Source organism: Scomber japonicus, chromosome 15 (genome assembly GCF_027409825.1).
Source record: "Scomber japonicus isolate fScoJap1 chromosome 15, fScoJap1.pri, whole genome shotgun sequence".
Lineage (NCBI taxonomy): Eukaryota > Metazoa > Chordata > Actinopteri > Scombriformes > Scombridae > Scomber > Scomber japonicus.
Window position 1 is genome coordinate 8,997,229 of NC_070592.1, and position 23,907 is coordinate 9,021,135.

General features: G+C 40.0%; 1 protein-coding gene across 3 annotated transcripts in view; it reads right to left on the reverse strand.

Annotated features, from left to right (window-relative positions):
* The window catches only part of LOC128374087 (oxysterol-binding protein-related protein 10-like), an 81,665-nt gene extending 63,334 nt beyond the window's left edge, over positions 1 to 18,331 (reverse strand). For 2 of the 3 annotated variants that reach the window (XM_053334332.1, XM_053334331.1), the window contains exons 1-2: positions 17,723 to 18,331; positions 3,294 to 3,469 (exon numbers count right to left, since the gene is read on the reverse strand). In XM_053334332.1, the coding sequence (XP_053190307.1) occupies positions 3,294 to 3,469; positions 17,723 to 17,991 (445 nt within the window). In that variant the 5' untranslated portion in view covers positions 17,992 to 18,331. The remainder of the gene's footprint in view (positions 1 to 3,293; positions 3,470 to 17,722) is intronic. The other variant, XM_053334333.1, reaches the window with a different exon arrangement.
* Between the last annotated feature and the right edge of the window lie 5,576 nt (positions 18,332 to 23,907).

A 23,907-nucleotide genomic window follows, 5' to 3' on the forward strand; every position in this document is an offset into this window, starting at 1 on the left:
TAATTTCTGTTTTTTTGTGAGTAGCATAAATGGACTACAAATTACATTTCGTTATACAACCCTAGTATAGTAAAATTATGATAAATGAATCTTGAATCTTAATTGCTGTAGCTTTCTGAGAAAACATTGTGGACATCTGGGGTCAAGTTAAACTCTCAACCATAGAAAACGAATGTGTATCTGCACTCAAACAGAGAAGACAATAACCCCTCCTCCTCGGGGTTGCTCACTAAGTGAAAAGTCTCTCTGGATAATCACATAAGCCGAAAATGTCACGTCCACGGCTCACAGGAGTCATTTCAGGAAACCATACAAATTATTTCCTATTGCAAAAACTACATATATTTTTAACATGTTGTTATGCCTCAAATATTCCTTAAATATTGTGATTTAATTATTCCGATGCACAGTGAAGATTGCGTCAGGCATCCTAATCAGCCAGTTTGAAACAAATGCTGCAAACAACTTGACCCTTTCATCGGCTGACTGTCACTGACACACGTATGATAAATAGCTTAATTCGCCATCTGAACATTCGCACATGATTAAATTCCCGCAGCTCGTCACCTTTACCCAGCAGCAAAACACAAGTCCCTGCGGTCTCCACTTCCCCAATAATGAAATAATCCCTTTATATTCCCTCTACTTTAGCTAATTTTCCTGTGCTCCTTCGGTTCAGAGCCAGACAAACCCTCAGGCTGTTAGATGTCACATGTGGATCCCTTCATGGATGAAAGTACACACTCCTGCATTCATAGAGAGATGCTGAGTTGTGATCAGTTGTTAACCACCTCCAGGGAGTCTCTGCATACAGAATCTGTGTATCCGGTGTCTCCTTACGATAAGGAAACTTTCCCAAAATCCTCTTGTGAAAACGTATCAACCTGAGAATAAAGGTGGCATTTAAAGCTTTAGACACAGACCACTGGTGAGATGACACGAGGGACAGCTTACACCTTACAAGCTAAGCCTGGAAAACTGGAAAATGACACCTGATTAAACCTTGAAGTAACTCTTTTTTCTTTTGTTCTCCCCCACCCAAAGGTAGGCTTTCAGGGGTTCCCATGGTAACCAATACCAGATCTGAGCATACCAGCTTAATCACTAAAAGTCAAGGGCGCACATGTGAGCTACTTTGTTCCATGCTGGTTTAGTAAATTGGGAGTTTTTGAGGACAAAGTGTTGCTGCATTTCACTGCATTTTCACAGTAAGAACATTTTAAAAGCTTGTTTTTTCGGTGGAGGTGGGTTTTTAGGGGTTAACAGCAGGTTCTGGCACTAGTCAAACCTCAAAACAAGCATTAGGTTTGTTTAAGCTGTGTCTACAGATGGCTTTTCTCTCTCTCTCTCATGTGACTTTCTTGATAATTCTCGAATCTCAGTGAGGCACTGGAAAAAGGAAATACCTCTGCCCGTGAGCCTCACTGCCCAACTTCTACTCAGTGGGATCATTGTTTTCCTTTTAGCTCGATACACACGGATCACCGAGTTATTCGGGGAATATAGGCCAAGTTATTCTGATATCTTCCCCCTTGAGAGTGTAAAGGGGCATTCCAGCAGCTCAAGTGGAGCAACAGTAAAAAGGAGTCTCTCTCGCTTCGGTAGATACAGGTCACTGAAAGCCACGGCCCTGAGCACAGTGACCAGCTACGGGCTCTGGATCTGGGTCTTAAAGAGATATTTCAACATATGTTAAACATTGTTTTTTACTGTAATGTTGGAGGTTTTTCAGATTACTTGAGCAATAAATATAAAGAAAGACAAGCTTAAGTAAATCTAAAGTTGCTAAAGCTGTCATTTTTTTCATTATCGATTAATCTTCGAATCATCTTTTTTCCAAATTAATCACCAAAGTCAGTTAATCATCAAAGTTTCCCATAGGCCAAGGTGACATCTTTAAAGCCCAAGATCCAAAGATGTTAAATTTACAATGATTTGAAATAGTCCAAACGCAGTAAATCCTCGCAATAGAGAAGCTGGAGCCAATGTTTGTTTGGCGCTTTGCTTGATAAATTACTTAAATAATCAATCTCTCAAAATTCTTCATTACTTTCTTGTCTATAAGTTCATTGGATGATAATTATTTTAGCACAAATTGATGCAAATAAATGATTTTAATGAGTTAGCTTTTAGGGGGTTGTTTTCCACAATTGTGAATATAAAATATCAAACTGTGAAAAGAGGAAAAATTAAGTTTTGAAGAGTCTGGTCGGTGCCAGAATAGAAAATTAATTACATCTAATTTAATGAAAGATGAAATTCAGTGCAATTTTTGGCTCCTTAGGAGCAGTGTAACAAGCAATAAACACCACACCGATGTATCATCTTATAAAGTTGATATGACATTAGCAATATTGCCTTTTACACACCAAGGACACACAGAGCAACATTGGTATTGATTCGGAGTCACTTTTCAGTGCACCTGACTTTTATAAGTTCATTATTCACTCTCTTTTTTACCTCAGGGTTTGGTCTCCGCTAACTCCTGGGGGAAATATCTGGTTCTTTAGATGCTGATTTGCTCTATCATGTTTTTCCAGCTAGTCGCTTACTCTGTCCGTCTGCTGTTTGGCGCTGGGCAGGTAGCGTACAGATGGGTCTGTCAGAGGCTTTTGTTGGTTTGTCACTATAGCAACTCACATTAAACATACTGTAGTTTTTAGATTACTTGGTAAAAACTGATTAGAGCATATGAGGAAATTATTGCATGAATGTCTATAAATGCTTGAAAGGCTAAACATGCTTGGTGACAGTCATAAAAACCATGTTTGTGTGTCTAAACAGTATTTTCCTGTGTGAAAGAGAAACCAGCAACATCCGTTCATGCTGTGGCCATGTCTGTATGGGTATAACCACACATAGAGTAGCCACAACAACTCCTAGAGGTTGGTGTGAAGCAGATAAAGGAGTATTCACCCACTCTCTTCTGGGCTCACTCCTCTGCAGCAGCTTTTATGTCTGTACCGAAGTGTGAGCGAAGCCTGCTGTGATCATTAAAGATAGTGTGACGATGCTGTTTTGAGAGTTTCTTTCCTCATTAAAGTCAAGTGCATGAGGTGAATTGCCATGAAAAGCAGCTTTAAGAGTAAAAGAGTAAATGAGTAAGTGCTTTCAATAACAAGCTGACCGTTGCATTCACAAAAAAACGTCGAGCAAAGTCACTCCTCCTAACACCCCAGCATGTAACAAGTGACTCTGACAGAAAACACACACACACACACACACACACACTCACTCCACTCAGTGTTTGCAGTTGGCCATATACGGCAGCCAAGGCCAGCATGAAGTCATACCTCTGAGTTTGTACAGCTCTCCATTGACAGAGTTTACAATGAACATGTGCGGAGCCTCTTCGCTCGGTGTTACTGAGGCACCGATTAAGGGGAGGGACCCACGGGGCTTCTGGCTTTTTCCCTGCTCGTTGACGAAGTACTGCAGCTGTCCCAACTCTGGATCTAATACAAAGTACCTGCATGGGAGGAAAGGAAAGAGCAGAGGCAGAAAGTGAGAAGAAAGTAATGAGCCAGAGGGAAATATACAGTAGATGGGGAATGAGGGGGAAGCACTGTTAATGTTATAATAATTTTGTTTTATGCTTTTATTATTGTGTTATATTCATGTTGCACAAACGTTTCAGGATGTGATAGAGATTAAAAAAGAGAGGGAGGGGCTATGAGGTGAGGCAAGAGAAGAGAGCTGCCATAAAAACACAAAACACCCTTAAATTTCTCACCCTTCATTCAACGAAGCCTGCAGGATATTATTTACCACATCTCTCCACACAAGATTAGCTAAAAATACCCCTCCTTGTACGTGAACGCCTGCTTTAACCAACATCAAGCCGGCAGCTCTGTTCCAAATTACTCAAGGTGGCAATTAGTGTGGTCATCTTGAGCCGAGCCTACAGCCCGAGGTGTGAAAATTAAACCCCCCGGTTTTCCACAGTGTGATTAATGAATCACATTCAATCAGAGCATAATTGAATCTGTGCCTTGTTCATCGCTGCCTGGGAGATTCACAGCCTGCTAGACACATACAATATAGCCTCAGACACACAGAGGGGGCAACACATTTCATTTCCTGTGGCCAGAGAGGATTCGGTATGACATTCAAAAAACTGTCCTGTCCGCTCCATTTAATGCTTTGTTCTGGTCTTCCAGTTCAACACAGGCCAGAGTGGCACTGGGTGGCTTTGGCTGACCTTTCTATGATTGTCTACTGTGGCCTGAGGTAACAGCGGTTGACTTTGTCCTGTCTTCCGGCTCCGAATCGCCCTCTTTTCCCTGAGATTCCCCCCTTGTTAACGATCAATGTTGTCTTTTCATGCAGGATTACAGAAGCTATAGCTTTAAGTAGGCCTTTGGAAAGCTTCCTCCTCAGCACATACCCCACTGTTGCTCCTTCCTGTCACCACATCATGGTGGTATGTGATGATTGAAGACATCACAAGGTGTCACCTGTCCACTCCAGTATCTTACATGTGTTGTTTTTTAATAGGTGTGGGCTTTTTTTTTTATTTGTCTGAGACTCCAGAGAACAGCAACAGTTCACTTTGATCTCCCCTTTATGTGGCACACACTTCCTGTTTCTTCCTTTCTTCTGTAATACTGTTTATCTGCAAGCTTTCTGAATGTCTGTCAGGACATATCTCATATTATGGGTGTAATGAATTCATAGCTAAACATATCTAGAATTGCAAGTAATGATTTTTATTGTTTGTCATCATTATTATTATCATTATCATTATTTTTATTAGTCATCGTTAATCGTTGCATCTATTAAATGTCAGCAAATAGTGAAAAATGCCCATCACAAGTTTATACCTTTAGACATAAGATGACAACTTTAAAAGGGACATACCATGCTTTTTGTAATTGTTGTTGATGTCAGATGTCTATGTTCAACATAAGTAAAATTTCAAAAACTTGAGATGAACATATGTCAACACTTGAGGAACTTTGGAGACTTTATAGTTATAGAAATTGTCAATTGTCAATCATTGTTGTCAGACCCAAACCACACCTATAGCTGCCAGTAGTTCCTTAAAAGATGGATCTTGTGTGACCTTGCAAATCCAGCTGCCTTGAAAGGTAAAGTTTGGCGAGTTAACCAATCTAAAAAAGAGAGGGCTCACTGAGAGGGGAGACAGGAGTTTAAACAGCCTGTTTCATGAAGAGGCTGAAATGAGGGACTGCTTAAAAGGCCAGTATAAGATAAATAAGGAGTTTTTGTAAATGTAAACCAGGCAAGAATATTCTAGTGAAGCCCCTAGACTAAATGTAGAGCTGGAAATGTGCAAATGTCCCTTTAAAATTTTGCTCAACCAACATCAATCCAAATGTATTTTCTTCATAATGACATAAAACAGAGAAAAGTACTTGAGAATCTGCATTTCACTTAATAAATGACCACATTATTGGATTATCAAAATGGTTTCATGTTAAACTAAAAGCATGATCAACTTCTTGCTTTAGCACTAGATCATGACATTGTGACATCATGATGGACTTCAGACAAAGAACTCTATTACTGCCTCCTTCACATAAGACATTTTCTCACAACCCCTCGAGAGTTACCCATGAGGATGAAGTGAATACTGCTGTCTGAAAATTGATCCCCACTCATAGTGTTGCCCCATCCCATCGGGAGAGCTGGTGATTTATGTCGACCGCAGCCAACCAGGGAGCAATCTGCCTGCGTTAGTTTTCATCCAGCTTTCTCTTTATCTCTGTTACGTACATACTGTTCTGTACATGAAGTATCATTCTCTGTTCACTCAGCAGACTGGAGACTTTCACCATTGACCCCTCCAGGCAAGTCTTGCTTTTGCAGCTAAACTATAATACAGTCTTTTGACATGATGGATGGTGCTGGATAAAAAGCCGAGGGCCTTACATGCAGCCTCTCATGTCATAACAGTGCTGATAAAGCCTGACCTGTGAGACCACAAACTCTGGGCTCACAGAGAATTTTTCACTTTTTGATGCATGAGGCTGCTGTGAACTGGGCCAAACCAAAGAAAATGATGGAACAACTAAGTTTGACAGCACTGTTAGCAACCTTGTTGCGATTAATCAAAATAATCCCTCTGTTACTGACCAAGCTGCTTCCCTGGCCGCTAAATTTAATATCCATTCTAGTAAAACTGATTCCTAGATATTTGTCCGTGTTGAAACACCACAAAGCATAGCAGACTGGAGGTATTAAGGAGAACTTGTTGTTTGGGTATTACAATGTTACAGTTTCATTTGGCAGATGCTTTTATCCGAAGCAACATACACATGAGAGTTAAGACAACACAAGCAAGGATCTAGTCAGGATAAAACAACACAAGTAAGTACATGAAGCTAGGTTCAGATCTGATGGGACCGAGGTGCCAACAGGCGATGCACAGAAGCACAGAAGAGACAAATATATTGTGAAAGATCTTTCATTTTTACTCAAAGATAAGGAGGGACTCTGTGGATCAGATGGTGTTTGGTAACTTGTCCCACCACTCAGGAACTACAGAGGAGTAGCAACTCAGGGCCCTGTTGTGGTGGTAATAGAGAATAAAAGAGAGTTCAAGTGGGCAGGAGCCTTTTTAGTCGTCGTTTTGTAAGCGTTTAATGCAAAAATCCTCAACTTCTCTCCAGGAATACTAAGCCATTATGGTCACAATCGCTAAATTCTGGCCATTTAATGTGTGTATTTGTGGATATTTTGGAAATTATTGTTCAGTTAATAAGATTTAAAGATGTATAGTAGGCTTTGATGTCTGCCATGCTGATGCTAAATGACAACTGTGACAGTTCAATCACCTGTGACTTCCCAAGACTCATACTGTCGCTGACTTTCTGAGCACCTGTTTAAAGAGTAAACTGTGATTTTTTTTTGTGATAACATTTGCTAGAAACTACAGTGCAAAGCTAAGGAAAGTCTTAAGAAATCACTGAGCCTTTTAAAGAATTATTAATGATTCATTTTTAGAGATTTACGTATTTATTAGGAACTAATGGTTTTAGGCGGTAGGGAAATCAGGAAGTATTGAAAGGGCTAACACACCTTCAGTTTTAGTCTTTTCAAGAAAAATATAGGAAATTGCCAATATTATCCTTGTCCTGGAGCTTATTGTGAATTTATAGTGGCATTGTTCATAACTGTGTGTATAGAAATGAAATTTACAAATTGTTGACTAATGGAAAACACAACATTTAGATTTTAAATTCAATGACTTTTTGACCTATCCCTGCCTTACAGCTCTGAAATGTAATCACTCATCGAGTCAAGAGTGGGCTTCTGTAATAACAAAGAGCTCTCTTAATACTGATACATTTTTTTGCTGATACAATTCAAATAAATCACAACCATAACAATAACAGTACTGTAAAAAGAGCTTAGTCAAGCACATTTATCCACAACAAAAACATTGTCATTTCCTAATGGCATTAACATTGATGCTGCAGGAATTGCAGCTTGTCAGCAGAGTTTCCGCCCCCCTTCTGCTCTTTTGGCAGTTTAATCTAAAAAAAATGTTCAGTGGGATGTCACAATAGGAGGAGAGTAGTAAACCACACTGGTTATTGGCAGGGAGTGTGGGAGATGTTTGCTCAATAACAAAATGTGTTGTAGTGTCAAAGGGATTATTTAAAGTCAACACTTTATTGTCCCATACTACCATGAGAATACTTTAAAGCTATATCATTTCTAACCATTAGAGGGGCAGAAACTAAATGAAACATATCAATATGAGCATCCTGTTGGGTCCAGGTGGGGAGTTCTGGTCCTCTGAAATGAGGCCAACGTGGAAGTAACTTAGAACTGCATTCTATCAAAAGGCCACCAGGGGGCGACCGTTTTGGTGTCAAAAGGACTTCTGTCTCAATACAAGTCAATGGAGAATTCACCAACTTCTCACTTGATTTCTAACATCAGTCAACATTTTCAAAATGTGTTTATGGTCTCAATCGCTAGTTTAAAGCCTTCTTCAATGCAGTATGATGTTCATTTGTGAAATTTTGGCCTTCCTGATTTTATATTTGATGATAAAGCAGGGTATGCATTAGGGCGTGGCTACGTCGTGATTGACAGGTTGATTGACCAATGTCCTCGAGATCCAGCCCTCGCAACCTATTGCAACCTCCCCGGTCCACCGTTGGCTCCGCCCATACTTCCGCCCATGACTCCGCCTCATGCCCATATAAGTAGAATCCGTGTTTTTATTTTTCCCAGCATGCACCTGAAATTTTCAAGATGGCGCTGCCTAGATTCGAAACTATTGGCTTCCAAGCAGCAGTCCACAAACCAATGGGTGACGTCACAGATGTTACGTCCATTTCTTTTATACAGTCTATGGTTGGAGTAACCAAGTAAACAATTCAGTCCAATATTCACTGACTTTTAACTACAGTCATCTTTAGCTTGCTAAATTATTTACTTTCATTACTGACCACTCATTAACTTTTTCGCAATGGGCAAGTAGCGTCAGTAATGCCGCTTGTTTACTGGAAACAGCTGGAAGTTTTTATACAGGGTGGCGGACCATAACTAGAGCAAAAACATCAAGCTAAAAGCTGCTACAGGCTTAAGTTGAATGATGGTTCTCACTTGGTTTGATACTGCAAGCGATTCCCTTTTGAGTTTTCAAGGACGTTTTTGATTAAATTTCAACGTTTAAGAATATGAATAATGCAGATTCAAGTCTTTGCTTTAATCCAAGTGCAAAATCCATCAAAGGGCTTATATCATATTTTCTGCTGGGATTTTTAAAACGACACTTGATATCTATGCTAAACATGGTCAAAGTTCCAAAATTTGAGGTTAATATATGTAGAAATGCTCCCTGCTAGTCAAAAATCCAGGCTGCAAGCTGCTCTGAACTCTTCATTTGCGACAGTTTCATGTGTTACAATGTCCGAGCTCATGTGTTAGATCAGATATCAGTTTGAATATGTACGGATGTAATGGAGAAGCTGACATTTCACAACGGGATGGCAGAGTTTGTTGACCTCTGGAGCCAGCAGAAATCTGATGAGTGGCAACTTCCAAGAGCTGTTCAAACAGTACAGCCCCAGATTTAAAAAATATATATAGCTATACCTGTAAGCTGCTCCTTTAATTTGCAGCTACAAGCAACCAAAACAAATGCGATTATGGTATAGTATAGTATGAAAGACAGCAAATTCAAACTAAAGCTACCTCAAAAAGAAGAAAAACAGAAATCCCTAAAATAAAAAGCAGAAAACGTCTAACCGGCCGTTAACTTCAGATCAATGAAAAAACAAGCTAACACCCTAAGTTTTCCTCCTCTCCTCTGCTACAGAGACACCCACAGGAGCTGCATTACCCCGACTCACAGCTTTGATCAAAGCAGTACAGCAGTGCTGCTTTCCACTGGGCACATCTGCAAAGAAATGATTCATCCCTCACAATGTACTCCCCACCCAGCTGACGGCATAGGAAGACATAAATTTAGAATCTACACACTGAAGCAATCTTTGCAGATCCAGCGTCATATTGTACAATGAGATATCTGAACAGGAGAAAGAGAGATAATTCTGAATGTTTGGTATGTGTGGGCTGCATGTTAATGTTGAAATACCTACATATGATGCATAAACACTTATTGATATAAGCAGCAGGGAGAGAAAAAAAGATTATAAACTACAGAGTAAGTTTGAATTCAAATAGCAACAGCATCTCTCTTATGAAAATGCTGAACTTCATTCGCTGCAGTCTGAGAATAAATCTAAATCTGAGGTTTGTTCTTCCGTTTGAAACAAAGTCTGTCTCTACCGTTATCACCCTGGAAACCAGCTTTGAGTCGCCATCAAAAAACTCTGCTGTGCTTCATTAGCAAAAATGAAAGCTGGGTTCAACCTGAATTATCACACACCAAGCATAACCAGCTAATGGCATGCACGCGCACACACACACACACACACACACACACACACACACACACATCTTCGCTTCTGAGGACATTAGATTCACATTCATTTCTTGAAGACGTACCAGCACCTTAACCTTAACCACTACTTGCATAACCCTTTCCGAATAGAGGACACAGCTTTTGTCACCAGCTGGACAATCTGCCCTCAATTAATTGGTCCTAAATATGAAATTTGTCCCCAACAGCAGCCTATAATAGACCACATGTGTCGGTATTGTACTGTGTAATGTGGTATGTACGGTCACAGCAGCTCAATACGGTGAATCTAGCATGAATCTTGTCTGACAAACAACCATCTGTGTATCTATAAAAGACCTGAGGCTTGGCAGAGATATTTTCATATAACTGCAGCCATGTTAAACATGTGTGTAGTGTGTGTGTGTGTGTATGTGAGTGACAGTGAGTGAATGTATTTGTGTAAAACGAGACTACGGCATCCTGATTGTTCGGCCTGGGAGCCTCGAGGCTGTGGAGACAACACATCAATCCTGAAATAGTGTCTTCAGTCCTCTAGCGCAGCTCTTTGCAGATGAGCACTCATACATGACAGTGTCAGTATGTGTGTGTGTGTGTGTGTGTGTATGTGTGCTCATGTGCTGCTGTACTTCTGTCGATGTGGAGAGCAATTAGAGCTTTAGACTTTGAGCGTGAAGACATTTTAGCCGGTACTTATTTAAAGGACTATTTGAGAGTTAAGACCTGGTTTGAGGGTTTAATTTATAATTAAGTTCAGTGTAAGGTTGGCGTTAGAATTGGGTCTTATTTTGTAACTGAGACTAATTGTCTCTAGAGGTTATGATAACAATGTACTCACCAAATTGCTAAGACCTGGCAGAGCTACTTCACTATAACAATGCTTTTTAAGAAAGAAATGAATGGTCAGACAGACACTCATACAAGCAGTAAACAAGCCAACAGTTTAGCCAGAATAGCTACACTTAATTTGGAGTTAAAACTGGAAGTGAGAGCGCCTGAAATGTCCCTAAAAATCCCTTATTTAGAAGAAAAGAGTGTGCACACATCTACAGAGCTGGGGTCAGACTCTTCTGGATGTGAACAATGGATATTTTAGGTAACCATTTTGCCCTCATTTTGTCTTCAAGCTAAGTTTGACTAACACCATGGTTTGTTTATAACCAGTATGATTGTGTTCCTGAATCAGACTTCTTACGGTCAACACCCACTCAAAGAAAACAACTCACTCAATATCACCTTTGCCACTTCTGGCTCATCTCTGTGGGAAGTGGTTAGCCTGTAAGCAAACACTGTACAACAGGGCAAATTATGACTTAATCTTAAAGGGTACACAACATGCTTTAACCACTTAACGCACGCTGTTCCGTCAAAGGGACGGGACGGATGTTAGGAGGTAGCCACAAGTTCTTCTGCAAACACCAACCCTTAAACATATATATTCATGCCGTACATTGTTGGAAAGCTTAGATTGTCCCGATTCATTCAAGACCACTCACGAGTTATATGGTTGCTCACAGCCGTAATAGTATTAGCGATTAGCTCGGCTAGCCCCTGACTAAGTAAGAAAAGCTATAATGCCTACATACCTTCAAAGTCTTCCCTTTATCCACAACGATCATCTTATGACTCAGCACTTTCTGTACAGCTCGCCAAATATCCATTCTTGTGAAATATGAAATCTGTTTCCATAAAACCGAAATACTTTCCTCAATATGTCAACATGTATTTAGTCCAACACGTAACGTAATAACACAAATAACAAACCATATACGGTCCGTTTACGTCATTTCCTGACCTGCACGTCCATCTCAGAGTACACGTGACTAGATGTTTACGACCGTGAGCCTCTTCTGCTTCTGACGACACCACACACAAGCCAATCGGTGTTTAGGATTAGGCAGTACATGTCTCCAAAGCCAATGAGGACATGTGACCGGTGACAATGACGACATGGCTTTGATTGACTGCTGTTCTAGCCTATGGAAATATTCGGTGAAATGAAGTTGACCTTTTAGCCAATAGTCAGATAATAATAATAATATGGCGTCAGCTTTCATTAGAGACCAAGATTTTGATTGTAGGCAAAGGGGATGTGAAGTTATAGGTGTTTGATTGCGGTTATACAGCTTTGGTAACCAAGTGTCCATTTGGAGTCTCCAAAAAGGACCTAAGGAAAACGCATGGACATACCTGTTGAAAAATAATTCTGAAAAATTCATCTTTTGGTCTTTTGACTCCAAATTTGGACTGCATGAAGCCAAGACCTGTGGCTGTGGCCTCATTGTGTCTATATCCTGCTGAGAGGTCCCTGAATGTCTGTACACATGTCATTGTAAAGGCAAACCTATGGGCGAGTAAACAACCCCATCATTGTAACCTCTGCCACTCTTTGTCAGTAAGTCACAGAATCACACAGACACTTTTACAAGAATCCTGAGAGTGTTTCCTTTCCAATGATACCAGACACATCTCTGAGTCTCAAATTATGTGGGATCTGTGCTGCTCACAACTTGGGCATGTCGTTTAGGCTAACAGCATAAAAAACAGGGGCGTGTGTTAAGTGGTTAAGGGATTTTCTGTTATTTTTATACTTTTATGATGATTGGTATAGGTGTATTTGAGAAGTTTCTATTTTGAGTAATCAAGGAAAAGACGTAGGGCTGAGACATTATGGCTAAAATCAAATTAGATTAATTGAACTTTTAACCTTGATTATGATTAATGAACGATTATGTATTTTCAGTTTCTTTTGTTTTGTATTTTCCACTGCTGCCCTCACACATGATATTTTGTGATATCTTCACATATGAGTATCTTTAGGGAGTGAAAATAATGATGTTTTAAGGAGTGACGCTGTGGTTAATGTCTAGTTTACTTGATCAGAACTATGAAAAGATCATAGTTTGGGTTAAAATGAAAGAAGGAAGGAAGGAAGGAAAGAAGGAGGGAAGGAAGGAAGGAAGGAAAGGAGGAAGGAAGGAAGGAAAGAATGACAGAGGAAAGGAAGGGGGAAGGAAAGAAGGAAGGAAGGAAGGAAGGAAGGAAGGAAGGAGGGAGGGAGGAAGAAGGAAGGAAAGGAGGGAGGGAGGAAGGAGAGGAGAGGAGGAAGGAAGGAAAGAAGGACAGAGGAAAGGAAGGAGGGAAGGAAAGAAGGAGGACAGAAGGAAGGGAGTAAAGAGAGGAAGGAACGAAAGAGAGAAGGAGGGAGGAAGGAAGAAGGAAGAAGGAAGGAAAGGAGGGAGAGAGGAAGGAAAGGAGGAAGGAAGGAAAGAAGGACAGAGGAAAGGAAGGAGGGAAGGAAAGAAGGAAGAAAGGAAAAGCGGAAGGAAGCTGTGGTTAATGTCTAGTTTACTTGATTAGAACTATGTAGAGATCATGGTCTGGGTTCAAATGATCACTGGAGACTAGTTTCTAAATGTCGGTTATGATTATTTTTTGAGCCCTATATAGAAGTATAGTATGTATGATATATCACATTCGCTCCCATACAAACGCACACAGCACCTACACAACACTAACAGCACTTTCACACTGACACATGGCCACCCACATAGTGGCAGAATTAGCTCCACACAGGTCTGCTACTCACCACGACACAGCCTGCCAAACACACAATATGTGATTCTCCACTTGATAAATATTGGAATGTGACTGATGACTGTAATTACTCCGACACCGTCTTCCACCGGTGCACGGCATCTCCTCCTTCAGCTGATTCTAAAATTAAATGCTGTGGGCACTTAAGATATTAACTATTTGTAAATGTTGAACACAACCTGGCATAAAACTAATTTCTTCTTCCTTTAATGGGTTTATAGAAATAGCTTGAAGTCATTTTGAAGTCAAACCTGACTGCAGTGTTGTAATCCTTTTTTTTCAACCTTTATCTCAAATTCAGCTTAAGTTTATTTATTTATTTTTTTACTTATTAATGAGCTTCAGGAATGATGGAAAAGTTCATCCGTGAAAGTGAATGAAGAGAATAACTAAAAACTCAACTTTTCTCGTTGCTTTTTCTCTGTTTTTGGATTGTTCGTCTCATTTTTGTGAACTCAAGGACGAACTGATGCAAATTTGGGGATCAAAAGGTCAAAGGTCAAGGTCACCAAGGTCACTGCAACCCCACAAAAAAGCCTATAACTCACTAACTAACTAAAATAATAAAGTGATTACATTTTATATCCAAAAGGTCAAAAGGTGAACTTCAGTTTCAAAAACACTTTTCTGGCCTTTTTTTTTTTTTTTTTTTTAAACGCTATGACTCAGGATCAAAAAGGGAGACAGTGACCATATTTCACATTTGGTCAGATACTGAATTGGTGACATTTATCATGGGTGCCCACCTTGAAACTGCAGTGATTGTAAAGACCTTCAGTGCTGCCGGGTTGAAGACGTATGTGAAGCATCCACATTTTAAGGATTTGTAGCTCCTCTGCAGTAACATCCATATCTGAAACATCTTCTGCTGTCCTGGCTACAACTTAAATGAGTTAAAAGAAGTAATCGGAACAAGCAGGCCTGTTTTTCCACTGCATTTATTTACAGCCCCTTAATAAAAGTTTAACATTATTCTGACCCCTGACATAATACGTACAACATAACGATGACAGAACTTCACAAATCTTGCTTCTCATCTTTATTTCTTCACTGCAGTAACAGATAAACATCCCTGCTCTGATTAGTCACTTCCTATCTACAAAAATATGATAGCTTCGCTCTTTCGCTTCCTAAAATTGAACTGTATACATTTGTGTTCAAGTGATACCAGCACTGTAGTGTCATTATTAGGGCTGTGACTAATGATTATATTCATTATCGATTAATGGCAGAAAATAGTGGAAATGGCCATCAATACGTCTGATATCTGAACAACAGACCAAAACTCACAGTATCCCACAGTATAAAATTATCTCCTAGTGAGTTATGAGTCCTTGTTACTATTATTATCTGCTGTAATAGCTATACTCGTGATACTAGTGATAGTACAAGTAGCAGTGTTGGTAGGTTAGAATAAGGTTGGTGTGCTCACAAGAAACCTTTAATCTGATGTGATTCAGGCAACATCTTCAGCATGTTTTAGTCCTTGTTCACTATCTGTGTCCATGCATACACTCGGCTCCAGGCCATGGCACTGGCTCGGGTCAATGGACCAAAAGGAATTTCCTTTTCAAAGCTAGACTTCTGCCTTTAGGCGATCTAAAAGTGAAACAGGAGATGTACCATAAGTACAAACCGTCTTTTAAATACGTTTTCTGCTTATGAATCAGTATGATGTCACTTATTGTAATATCCTGCAGAGTATGTATGTTTTTGTTTGCATATATGTGTGTTCAAGTGTTTTTGTAAGCTGAGGTGACAGGCGACAAATCCCACAGGAACATAATATGTAATTTAATACGTTTTTTTACCAATAACGGCTCACTTTTACCTCTTTGAAATGAACCTGTGTGCCTTTTTTTTCCCCCCAGGATGAATCTTACACCCAGGTATTCCTATGAGTACATATCAAGATGCAGTACAGTGCCTCATCTTTCTGTCAGTTTAATAAGAGAGCAGAGAGCAGCCATTCTTACTCTCCATCTCCATCTCCGCCTCCCTACCCCACCCCTCTCTCACATACACTGGCCTCCAGCCCAGATCATACACTCTATCGTCTGAGACTCCTTCTTCTCTGCAGCACTGCTACAGAAACAATGTGACACTATATGTTTCTGTATTTTAAAAAAATTCAAATTCATGTGCACATGAGGGTAAAAAAAACCCTAAACCTGCAAAAAAGAATATCTGCATAATTCATGATAACTCTGCAGGAGTTTGGCAGCATACAAGAAATTCGCAAGAAAAGGTTTCTATTCCTCCCAAAAACTGATGTTGGAAACCACCCAAACCACAACCAGATGTTTCTTACATGGTCCACAATAATAACAACAAGTAAAAGATGGAGTAATATTTCCTAGATGTAACTCTCACCATCTTAAACCAGCTTCTCATGTAAACTCTCAGTTTCTCAGCAACATTTGAGTTGAGTAAATCCGACAGGGAAGGGAGTGAACCTATAAATGCTGCATGAAGTACAGTTGCAAAATAATGCACTGCTGTGATCTCCACAGTTGCAGTGCTGCTCTGTACTTGATTACGAGAGCGGCTGCAGTGCTCCAGGAGAAGCAGAACACCGGAGAACCACAGGATATGTGCATCAGATCAGCTCTAGCTATAAAATCAGCTAATATCTGCAACAACCATGACAACTTGTAACTGGCAAGCACGGTAAATATGTAAGCTGAGTCAACATAGGAATTACCCGCTGCTTGGGGATGAATGTCCTATACACTGAGCTGGATTATTTTAAACACACCTGTTTAATCCAACACGATAGCCCAGCAATAAATCCCTATTACTTTTTGTTGACATGGTGACAAACAGCTGTTGATTCAGCTGTGTGGCAGTTTTTGATACAGTTGTCAGTGGTGGTGCTGGTGGTGGTGGTGGAGTTATAAGGGCTGCAACTAACAATTACTTTCATCATGGATTTATCTGATGACTATTGTTATGCAAATAGGTGCTGCAAAATAGTGAAAAATACCAGTTATAATATCTCAGAGGCCCATGTTGACATATTCAGAAGTCTTTACTATCATATACAACACAGAATAGCTTAAAATCCTCACACTTGAGAAGCAGCAACCAGCAAATATTTGGTATTTTTGTCTAAAAAGTGATATAAAAAGTTATTTGACTATCAAAATAGTTATAATACTGTCGATTGACTAATCAACTAATCGATTAATCGAATAGTTGTTATTCTTAGAGTCCCACTGATACTGGGTACTGCATTTTTGTGGCTGATATCTGAGAGTCAAAATCCAATACCAATTGATAAAACAATCACATATGAATATTAAATAGTTTTAATATAATATTTCATAAAGTTCATGTAATATTTGTACTGAGTGGAACAATTAACAAATAAACCCATCAGTGCTCTCTGATCAATAAACTGCAGTATATAATGAAGAGGCTGTTTGGCATTTCTTCTTCTTACTCATCAGCCCACTTACAGCTCATACCAATAGATCTGCATTAAATGAATATGAGTCAATATCAGCCAAGTCGATGTATCAATCTGGCTCTATTGCACTGCAGTGTATTATATTAAAAGACATGTCTAGTGTTTCGACCAACCCTATTATACAGCATGAGGCTCCATAATAGTACAAAAGGCAATCCAGCACAACTGTGACTAACTTCAACTGGCTGTAACACATGATATTGATTAATCTGCCAATAGGTTTCTTGATTATGTGCTTAATCTCTCCATAAATGTTACAAAATAGTGAAAAATGTCTGTCACAATATCCCAGAGGCTAAGTTGGCATTTCAAGAAACAGTCCACAACCCAAATATATTCAGTTTAAAATCATAGAGGATGGAGAAATAGCAAAGAACCATTTCATTTTTGATACTTTTGATTGAGAAATGGCATAAATGATTGATCAGTTATCAAAAATAGTTGCACCATCATCCCCACTAACTGCAAGAAGTTGGGTCAATGTGTCTCTAAAGTCACCACATAGTTTAGTTTTTTCCTCCCTCTCTATTAGCAGGCCCACAAGCATGTGTGCATGGTTTGGATTTACCCCCCCCCCCCCACCCCACCTCAGCTCCTCCTCACCCCTCCTCCCCCTCAGTGACGTGGTGGGTAGAAGTGCAACGTGGACGGGGCAAATAACAACATGAAGCCATCTGACACCTAAAGTGAAGTGTGTCAAACGCCCCCCTTCACCCTTTGCCATCTAACTCCATCCATGCGCGTACCTGTTCTGCCAGCCTTGGATCAGGTTGGTGTATTTGCTCAGCACTCCCTCCAGCTGCCTCTTGCGTGCCTGCTGCAAATTCATGCTGTTCCCCAGCAAAGCTCCCCGGCTGCCTCCTGCTCCAGCCGGGCCGCCAAGTGAGCTGCAGCCGGGACTCTGCGACCCGGTGCGCGCAGGTTTCCTTGTGTTCCCGCGGTCCGAGGAGGAGGAGGAGGAGGAAGAGTTGGTTTTATTGGTCCCGGGATGAGGACTGCAGAGCGCCTTGTCCATCCTGGCGACGGGACGGCAGAGAACAGGAGGAGGCGGAGGAGGAGGAGAAGGAGGAGAGGGGAGGAGGGGACAGGGGTGGACCAGAAGCAGCAGCAACAGCAGCAGGGACGATTTCACCAGAGCATAAGTGGTAAATACAGCAATGCGTGACTGCTGGACTAAAGCAGAGGCAGTGGGTATGCATTGACAGTGCTGCGCCGTTGGTTTGAGGGTCCTTCGGTGCGTAAAAAGGCGGACATATTCCTCGGTGGTGTTCGTGCCCTGCTCTCTCCTCTGCAGTGCGCGGCTGTGTGGCACTGTGGGTCTCCTCCAGCGTTTTCCTGGTAGGAAAGGAGAGCAGAGCCCAGAGACACTCCCACTTTACTCTGGACCAGCCCCCGGATATTACAATGCAATCCTATTATGCACATCATCATCATCATCCCCCGAATAAAAAAGAAGATAGTAATACTGCAAATGCCAGCAGGAAAAGGCATGACTCATGTGTGTGGGGCTCATAAAAGAAATTATGCATGTATGTACATGTATTATGCATGTCAGTGAAAATCGCAGCAAAATCATTCATTTAGTTATCATTTCAGACAATATTATAAGACTATTATGAGAACATTAATATATATGAGATATATATGAAAATACAATATTATAGGAAAGAAAATATAATAAATAAAAGCTCCATTATAGGTCACTTTAATCCCATTAAAGGAACAGCAACCTACATGGGTATATTGTGGGGAATCATTAAATGTCATCACATATAAAACACAACTACATTTGAAGCCAAGGCATTTTAAAGTTCAACTGAAATCACATTCAATCAGCCTTCTTTGCAGCCACAAATAATGCTGACATGCTTTTTATAAAATGTCAATAATTTCGTATTATTAGAATATATTACAAATGCTACTTTTTTGCCCCAGGCGTCTATTTGTCTCAGAGTCTTATTTGATAGCTGGCAGGCTATTTAACGTGCTGTGTTTGTAGCCTGCTAACTGACGCTAGCAGCTCCCTGGTTAATGTTTGTTTGGTGGTTTGTTCAACAAGCTAAGGTGAAGGACAAGATGTGTGTTCATGATTGTAAGTTAGATAAGGAGATTTTAGCCGTGGCTTTTATGTTGTGTAGCAGGATGCTATCAGGCTTAGTGTGACTGTCTGCGGTAATTAATTGAAGTAATGTAAAACTAGGGGGCAGCATCATGAAATTAAAGAATTTAAAACATACATTTTTTCCTTTTTTCTCAAAAGGAGAACTCAAGACAAATGATTAAAGGTGCAGTCACTGAAATTTCCCCACACCAAAAAAGGACATGATGTCAAATTTTTGATGCAGGTATTGAGTATTGGTCATAGTGATCATAAAGTGGAAATGATGTATAAAAATGACATTACAGTTTATAGTCTGGTAGTGTGATAATGCACTAAGACATGGTGATGAAACACACTAGAATAATAACTTTCCCATTCCCAAACACAGTACAGCAGAGTTTCTATCCACCGAGCACAGCCTTCCACTCAGAGTTGAACAAAGGTGAACTCTGACCTGTGAAGCCATCAGAGTCAGCTGGACATCGCACTAAAACAGGGAACTTATATTTGTGCTTTGGATTGGCTTCAATAGAAGTGAATGGGACTGAAAATCTCATGTGACCAAACGTTTACAGAACTGATGTGAATGCTGTAGTTGACATAAAGGCAATTTAATTTAATTTCAGTTGGACTTTAAGCACTAAATCAACTGTATCCTTCACAATTTAATAATATATTGGTCCTATCTTATAAACAGACAACTTTATATTTATGCCTCCATGGCCGAAAGCATTACTTTTTTAGGTTGTCCGTCCGTCGCATTCTCATGGACATGCTATCTCAGGAACGCCTGGAGGGAATTTTATTACATCTGGCACAAACGTCCACTTGGACTCAAGGTTGAAGTGATTATAATTTCATAGTCAAAGGTCACTGCAACCTCACAAAACACATTTTTGGCCATAACTCAAGAATTAGTACGCCAATTATGATAAGGTTTGAAGTATGACAAAGATGAAGTAATAATGTTTTATATCCAAAAGGTTAAAAGTTAACCTCACTGTGGAAAAAACTCTTTTCTGACCCCTTTCTGACGCCATAACTAAGGAAGAGAAGGGGAGATTGTGACTAAATTTCACATTTGGTCAGATACTGAATTGGTGACACTAATCTTGTGTGCCCGCCTTGGAAATGTGGTGATTATAAAGATCTTTTGTGCTGCCAGTTTGGAGATGTGTGTGAAGCATCCAAATTTTAGAGTTTCTGGCTTCTTTGTATTTTTCTTTCAGAGGGTACTTGTACGAGTCCACCCTCTTCACTTCCTCTCCCTGGAAGATGGAAAGGCCTCCGGTTCCCCTGATAGTCCACCACAAGCTCATTGGTTTTTCTGACACTGAGCTTCAGATGATTATCATCGCACTATGTAACAAAGCTCTCAATCCTCTGTACTCCTCTGTAAAAATAGCCTCTAAGTGAAGACAGCATGTTTCTCACTGGACATTATTCACTGGAGTCGTACACTTAATCCCTTTTATTGCATTCCTTAGAAGTCTTCACTACAAATATTTTATGAGTCTTGACAGACATGGATGGAAACTGCAACTTCACTGGTTAGCAGCGGCATGAAACCGTGAGGTGGGATTTCTAGTTTTAGATTACATTATGCTCACATGGTTCATTTTTCTAAATAAAACTGTGTTTCATCAAATTACCAAACTAGCTGACGTACAGAAAACCTGAGCCAGATGTTCCTGTATAGACATACTAGCTGTTGTTTTTGTTTGTTTTTTAAAAGAAGGTGTCATCTCTAGTGTGCATTGTGTTTGATGGAAACAACAATGGCTCAACAGGAAATGTTTGCCCAAGGGCCCCCAGACAAGTTAAACTGGCTCTAGGTATGCTAAAAAGCTGCGTTTGGCATAGTTTATTTTACACTTACAACATATCAGATTTCATAAGGGACAGGACAATTTAGCCCTTTTTGTTTTCAATGTGCACCAATCTTCATAAGGTGGAGACATGCTTTCAAGTTTTTACTGACACTGAAGAAACTGACACACAAAAAATCACATCATAAAATACAATGATAGGACAATATATTGGTATATTTTTCATCCAAATATTGTATAATCTATGCATGGAAAAGAACATGCACACAACCATGACAACCAGCATTAATGAAGACCAGACTGAGGAGCATTGCAGGCTATTAAGAAGAGGCTGAGATTGCGCTGAGCAATCGAAGGCATGCCTCGATGAATCTCCACAGGACACTTAGCAGAGCACGGATAGATTCCTGCCGCTTGTCAGCTGAGGCAACCACAAAGCAGCAATCAATACAAGACAGTTAAAAAAAAAAATTCCTGTGCAATTGAGAGTCAATGGTTTGTTAAAAGCTTGTGCTGAGAGTCAAACCTGGGTCAGATACATTTCATTATTAGAAGTCATGCCAGTTTGACTCTGAGGTCTTTGTTATTAAGCTTCAATTAAAAATGTGAAATAGAATTTATCTTGCACTTTTCTAGCATAAACGTTGGTTGTGCATATTTTCCTCTCTGCAGGATCATCACCTCAATCAAAACCATCATCTCCTCTTCCTAATCATCATCTTCAGTTTCGTCATTCTTCATCGGTGTCATCCAGTTGCAAGCACTTTAAAACAGCTTGAATCATCACTGTCACAGTTACCATCACCATCACTCTGCCAAAACCAAACAAGCTGCTGCAAGAAGCAGTGGCCCGGAGAAATAGGTGTTTCCTCACCTCAGCACTGTAAAACATGAAAGAACTCATTCCTCTGAGCTGTGATTCGATTCTTTACTCCAGCTACACTGACATCGCACCAATCTCCTGCATTACGGCCCTGTGTCAGCCCAGTCAGATTTATAGCAGCTGTGACTGCCCGAGGCTGGCCCTCATCATCTTCAGCCACCAGTCCGCTCTCAGCACCAACACTATTACAGCCAAGTAGGAGATACTTTAAAACCTCCGATCTCTAAAATGCCAGCTTTTCAGGAGCTGAGAACAGCAGCCTCGTTTGTAGCTAGATGCTAGTACATTTTTAATTATAAACTAATAAGTTTAAATCCAAAGCTTTTTGAACTTGTCATAATTTGTCATGTCTTGGTTAAAAAATAACCTCTTAATATGAAGCTTTCTGCTTTTAACCTTAAGTAGCTTTAATTCAATTAAAAATACTTCATTCATTCTTTAAGGAGCTATTTTAATCAAGCGAATACACTACACACACACATATATATGGCATATACTGTATGCTTGTATTAAGTATTAATGATGCAAATATCACCTTATACTACACTGCCTGATAGTATCATAAATATATTCTGTACCAGCTTGTTCCAAGTCTTGATTGAAGCTATTTAGTGTATACTCTGAGAGAAATATTCAAATTTAAGACATGTTTTTAACAGTTGCACCATTTTATCATTTGGAAATATTCTAGACGTTTTTTCCAATACTTTCGAGAACAACTGGATTCCAGGTATCCAAGTATTACCAAAATTACAAATTCTTAGCTTATAAGTAGCGTTCGCATCAACCCCCAAGATGTGATTATGGGATTTTTCTGAAAGTTCATGTCTTTGCTCTTAATAATATGGAAGTAAATATAAATAAAACCCAAACTTACGATATAATGTAATTTAGTCAATGCACAGTAGTTTAAACCCTCACACACCCAGCTCAGTGTGTTCCCATCCATTCAACATAGCATGAAGATCAACATCAGTGGCAGACCTAGATAATTCTCTTGTTGCTGAATGGGAGCAAATCTCTACAGCTAGGTCCCAAAATCTTGTGTAAAGTCTTCCTAGAAGAGTGGAGGCTGTTATAGTTGCAGGTTAATTCCCATGGGTTCATAAGCAGAAGTTCAACAATCTCATAGGGATGTAACCTTCAAGTGTCCACGTACCTTTGGCCATAAAGTGTGCTTAAATATCTCAGTATGTTGCAGCCAGACTTCACTTGATCAAAGCATGGTCCTGCCCACCACATGTGGCATTTAGATGTCCTTTCAGAAAATAATTGATAATAGATTGCAAGCCTCAGGAAAGAAAAAAGTCCAGGATTCCCTTTTAAAGATAAAGCTATCCAAAGAAGTCCTCCAGCAGCACACATTCTTATCTCTTGGTTCTCACGCTCTCCATTTCCACAACATAATACTTTATAGCTTTTAGTGGATCCTGGCGTGTCAAAGGCGACTTGGCTGTGAGTGGCAGGATGGAGGGTTTCGTTCCTTGATAGAATCTGTCAGAACAAACATTCATTGCTTAGTCAGTGCACATTTTGAAAGGTTATTGGAAAAAACTCCTGAGTAGCAGATTCCATTAATAAGCAGGCTGTCAGAATTTGAATAAGGATGGGTGTTTTTCATCAGCGATTTTATCAGTGTTCGGCCGTATGAGCTTGCCTGTCCTTGTCCCTGATGGATAGCTATCTTCCGGCTGCAGAGCTGCACTGTCACACACTACCCATCACTTTGTGTTCAAAAAACAACAAATACAATCACATAATCCAGATATATCTTCCTCTCTCCCATCAGACCAAGAGACCAAAACCAAAGCCAGAAAATGTTCAGAGATACATGACTGACCTTGGTTTGTTTTTCGATACACTGTGATGCTGAATTTGGAAAGAACAGCTGATTCAGATTAGCATTTCACCTGGTTTAATCGTTCCTGACAACTGCAGGAACTGAGATAATCTAGAGTCTGTTTGTTTTGGGAACATTTTATCTGCTCGTTGCAAACTCTGCTGCCCACCAAGATGGCTCCATAAAATGTCTTGCACCCTTTACTGGTCTCAGGGAAGTCGCTTATTTGACTTATTATATGTACCCTTGACATGTAATTTACTCTGTGGAACTCTCAG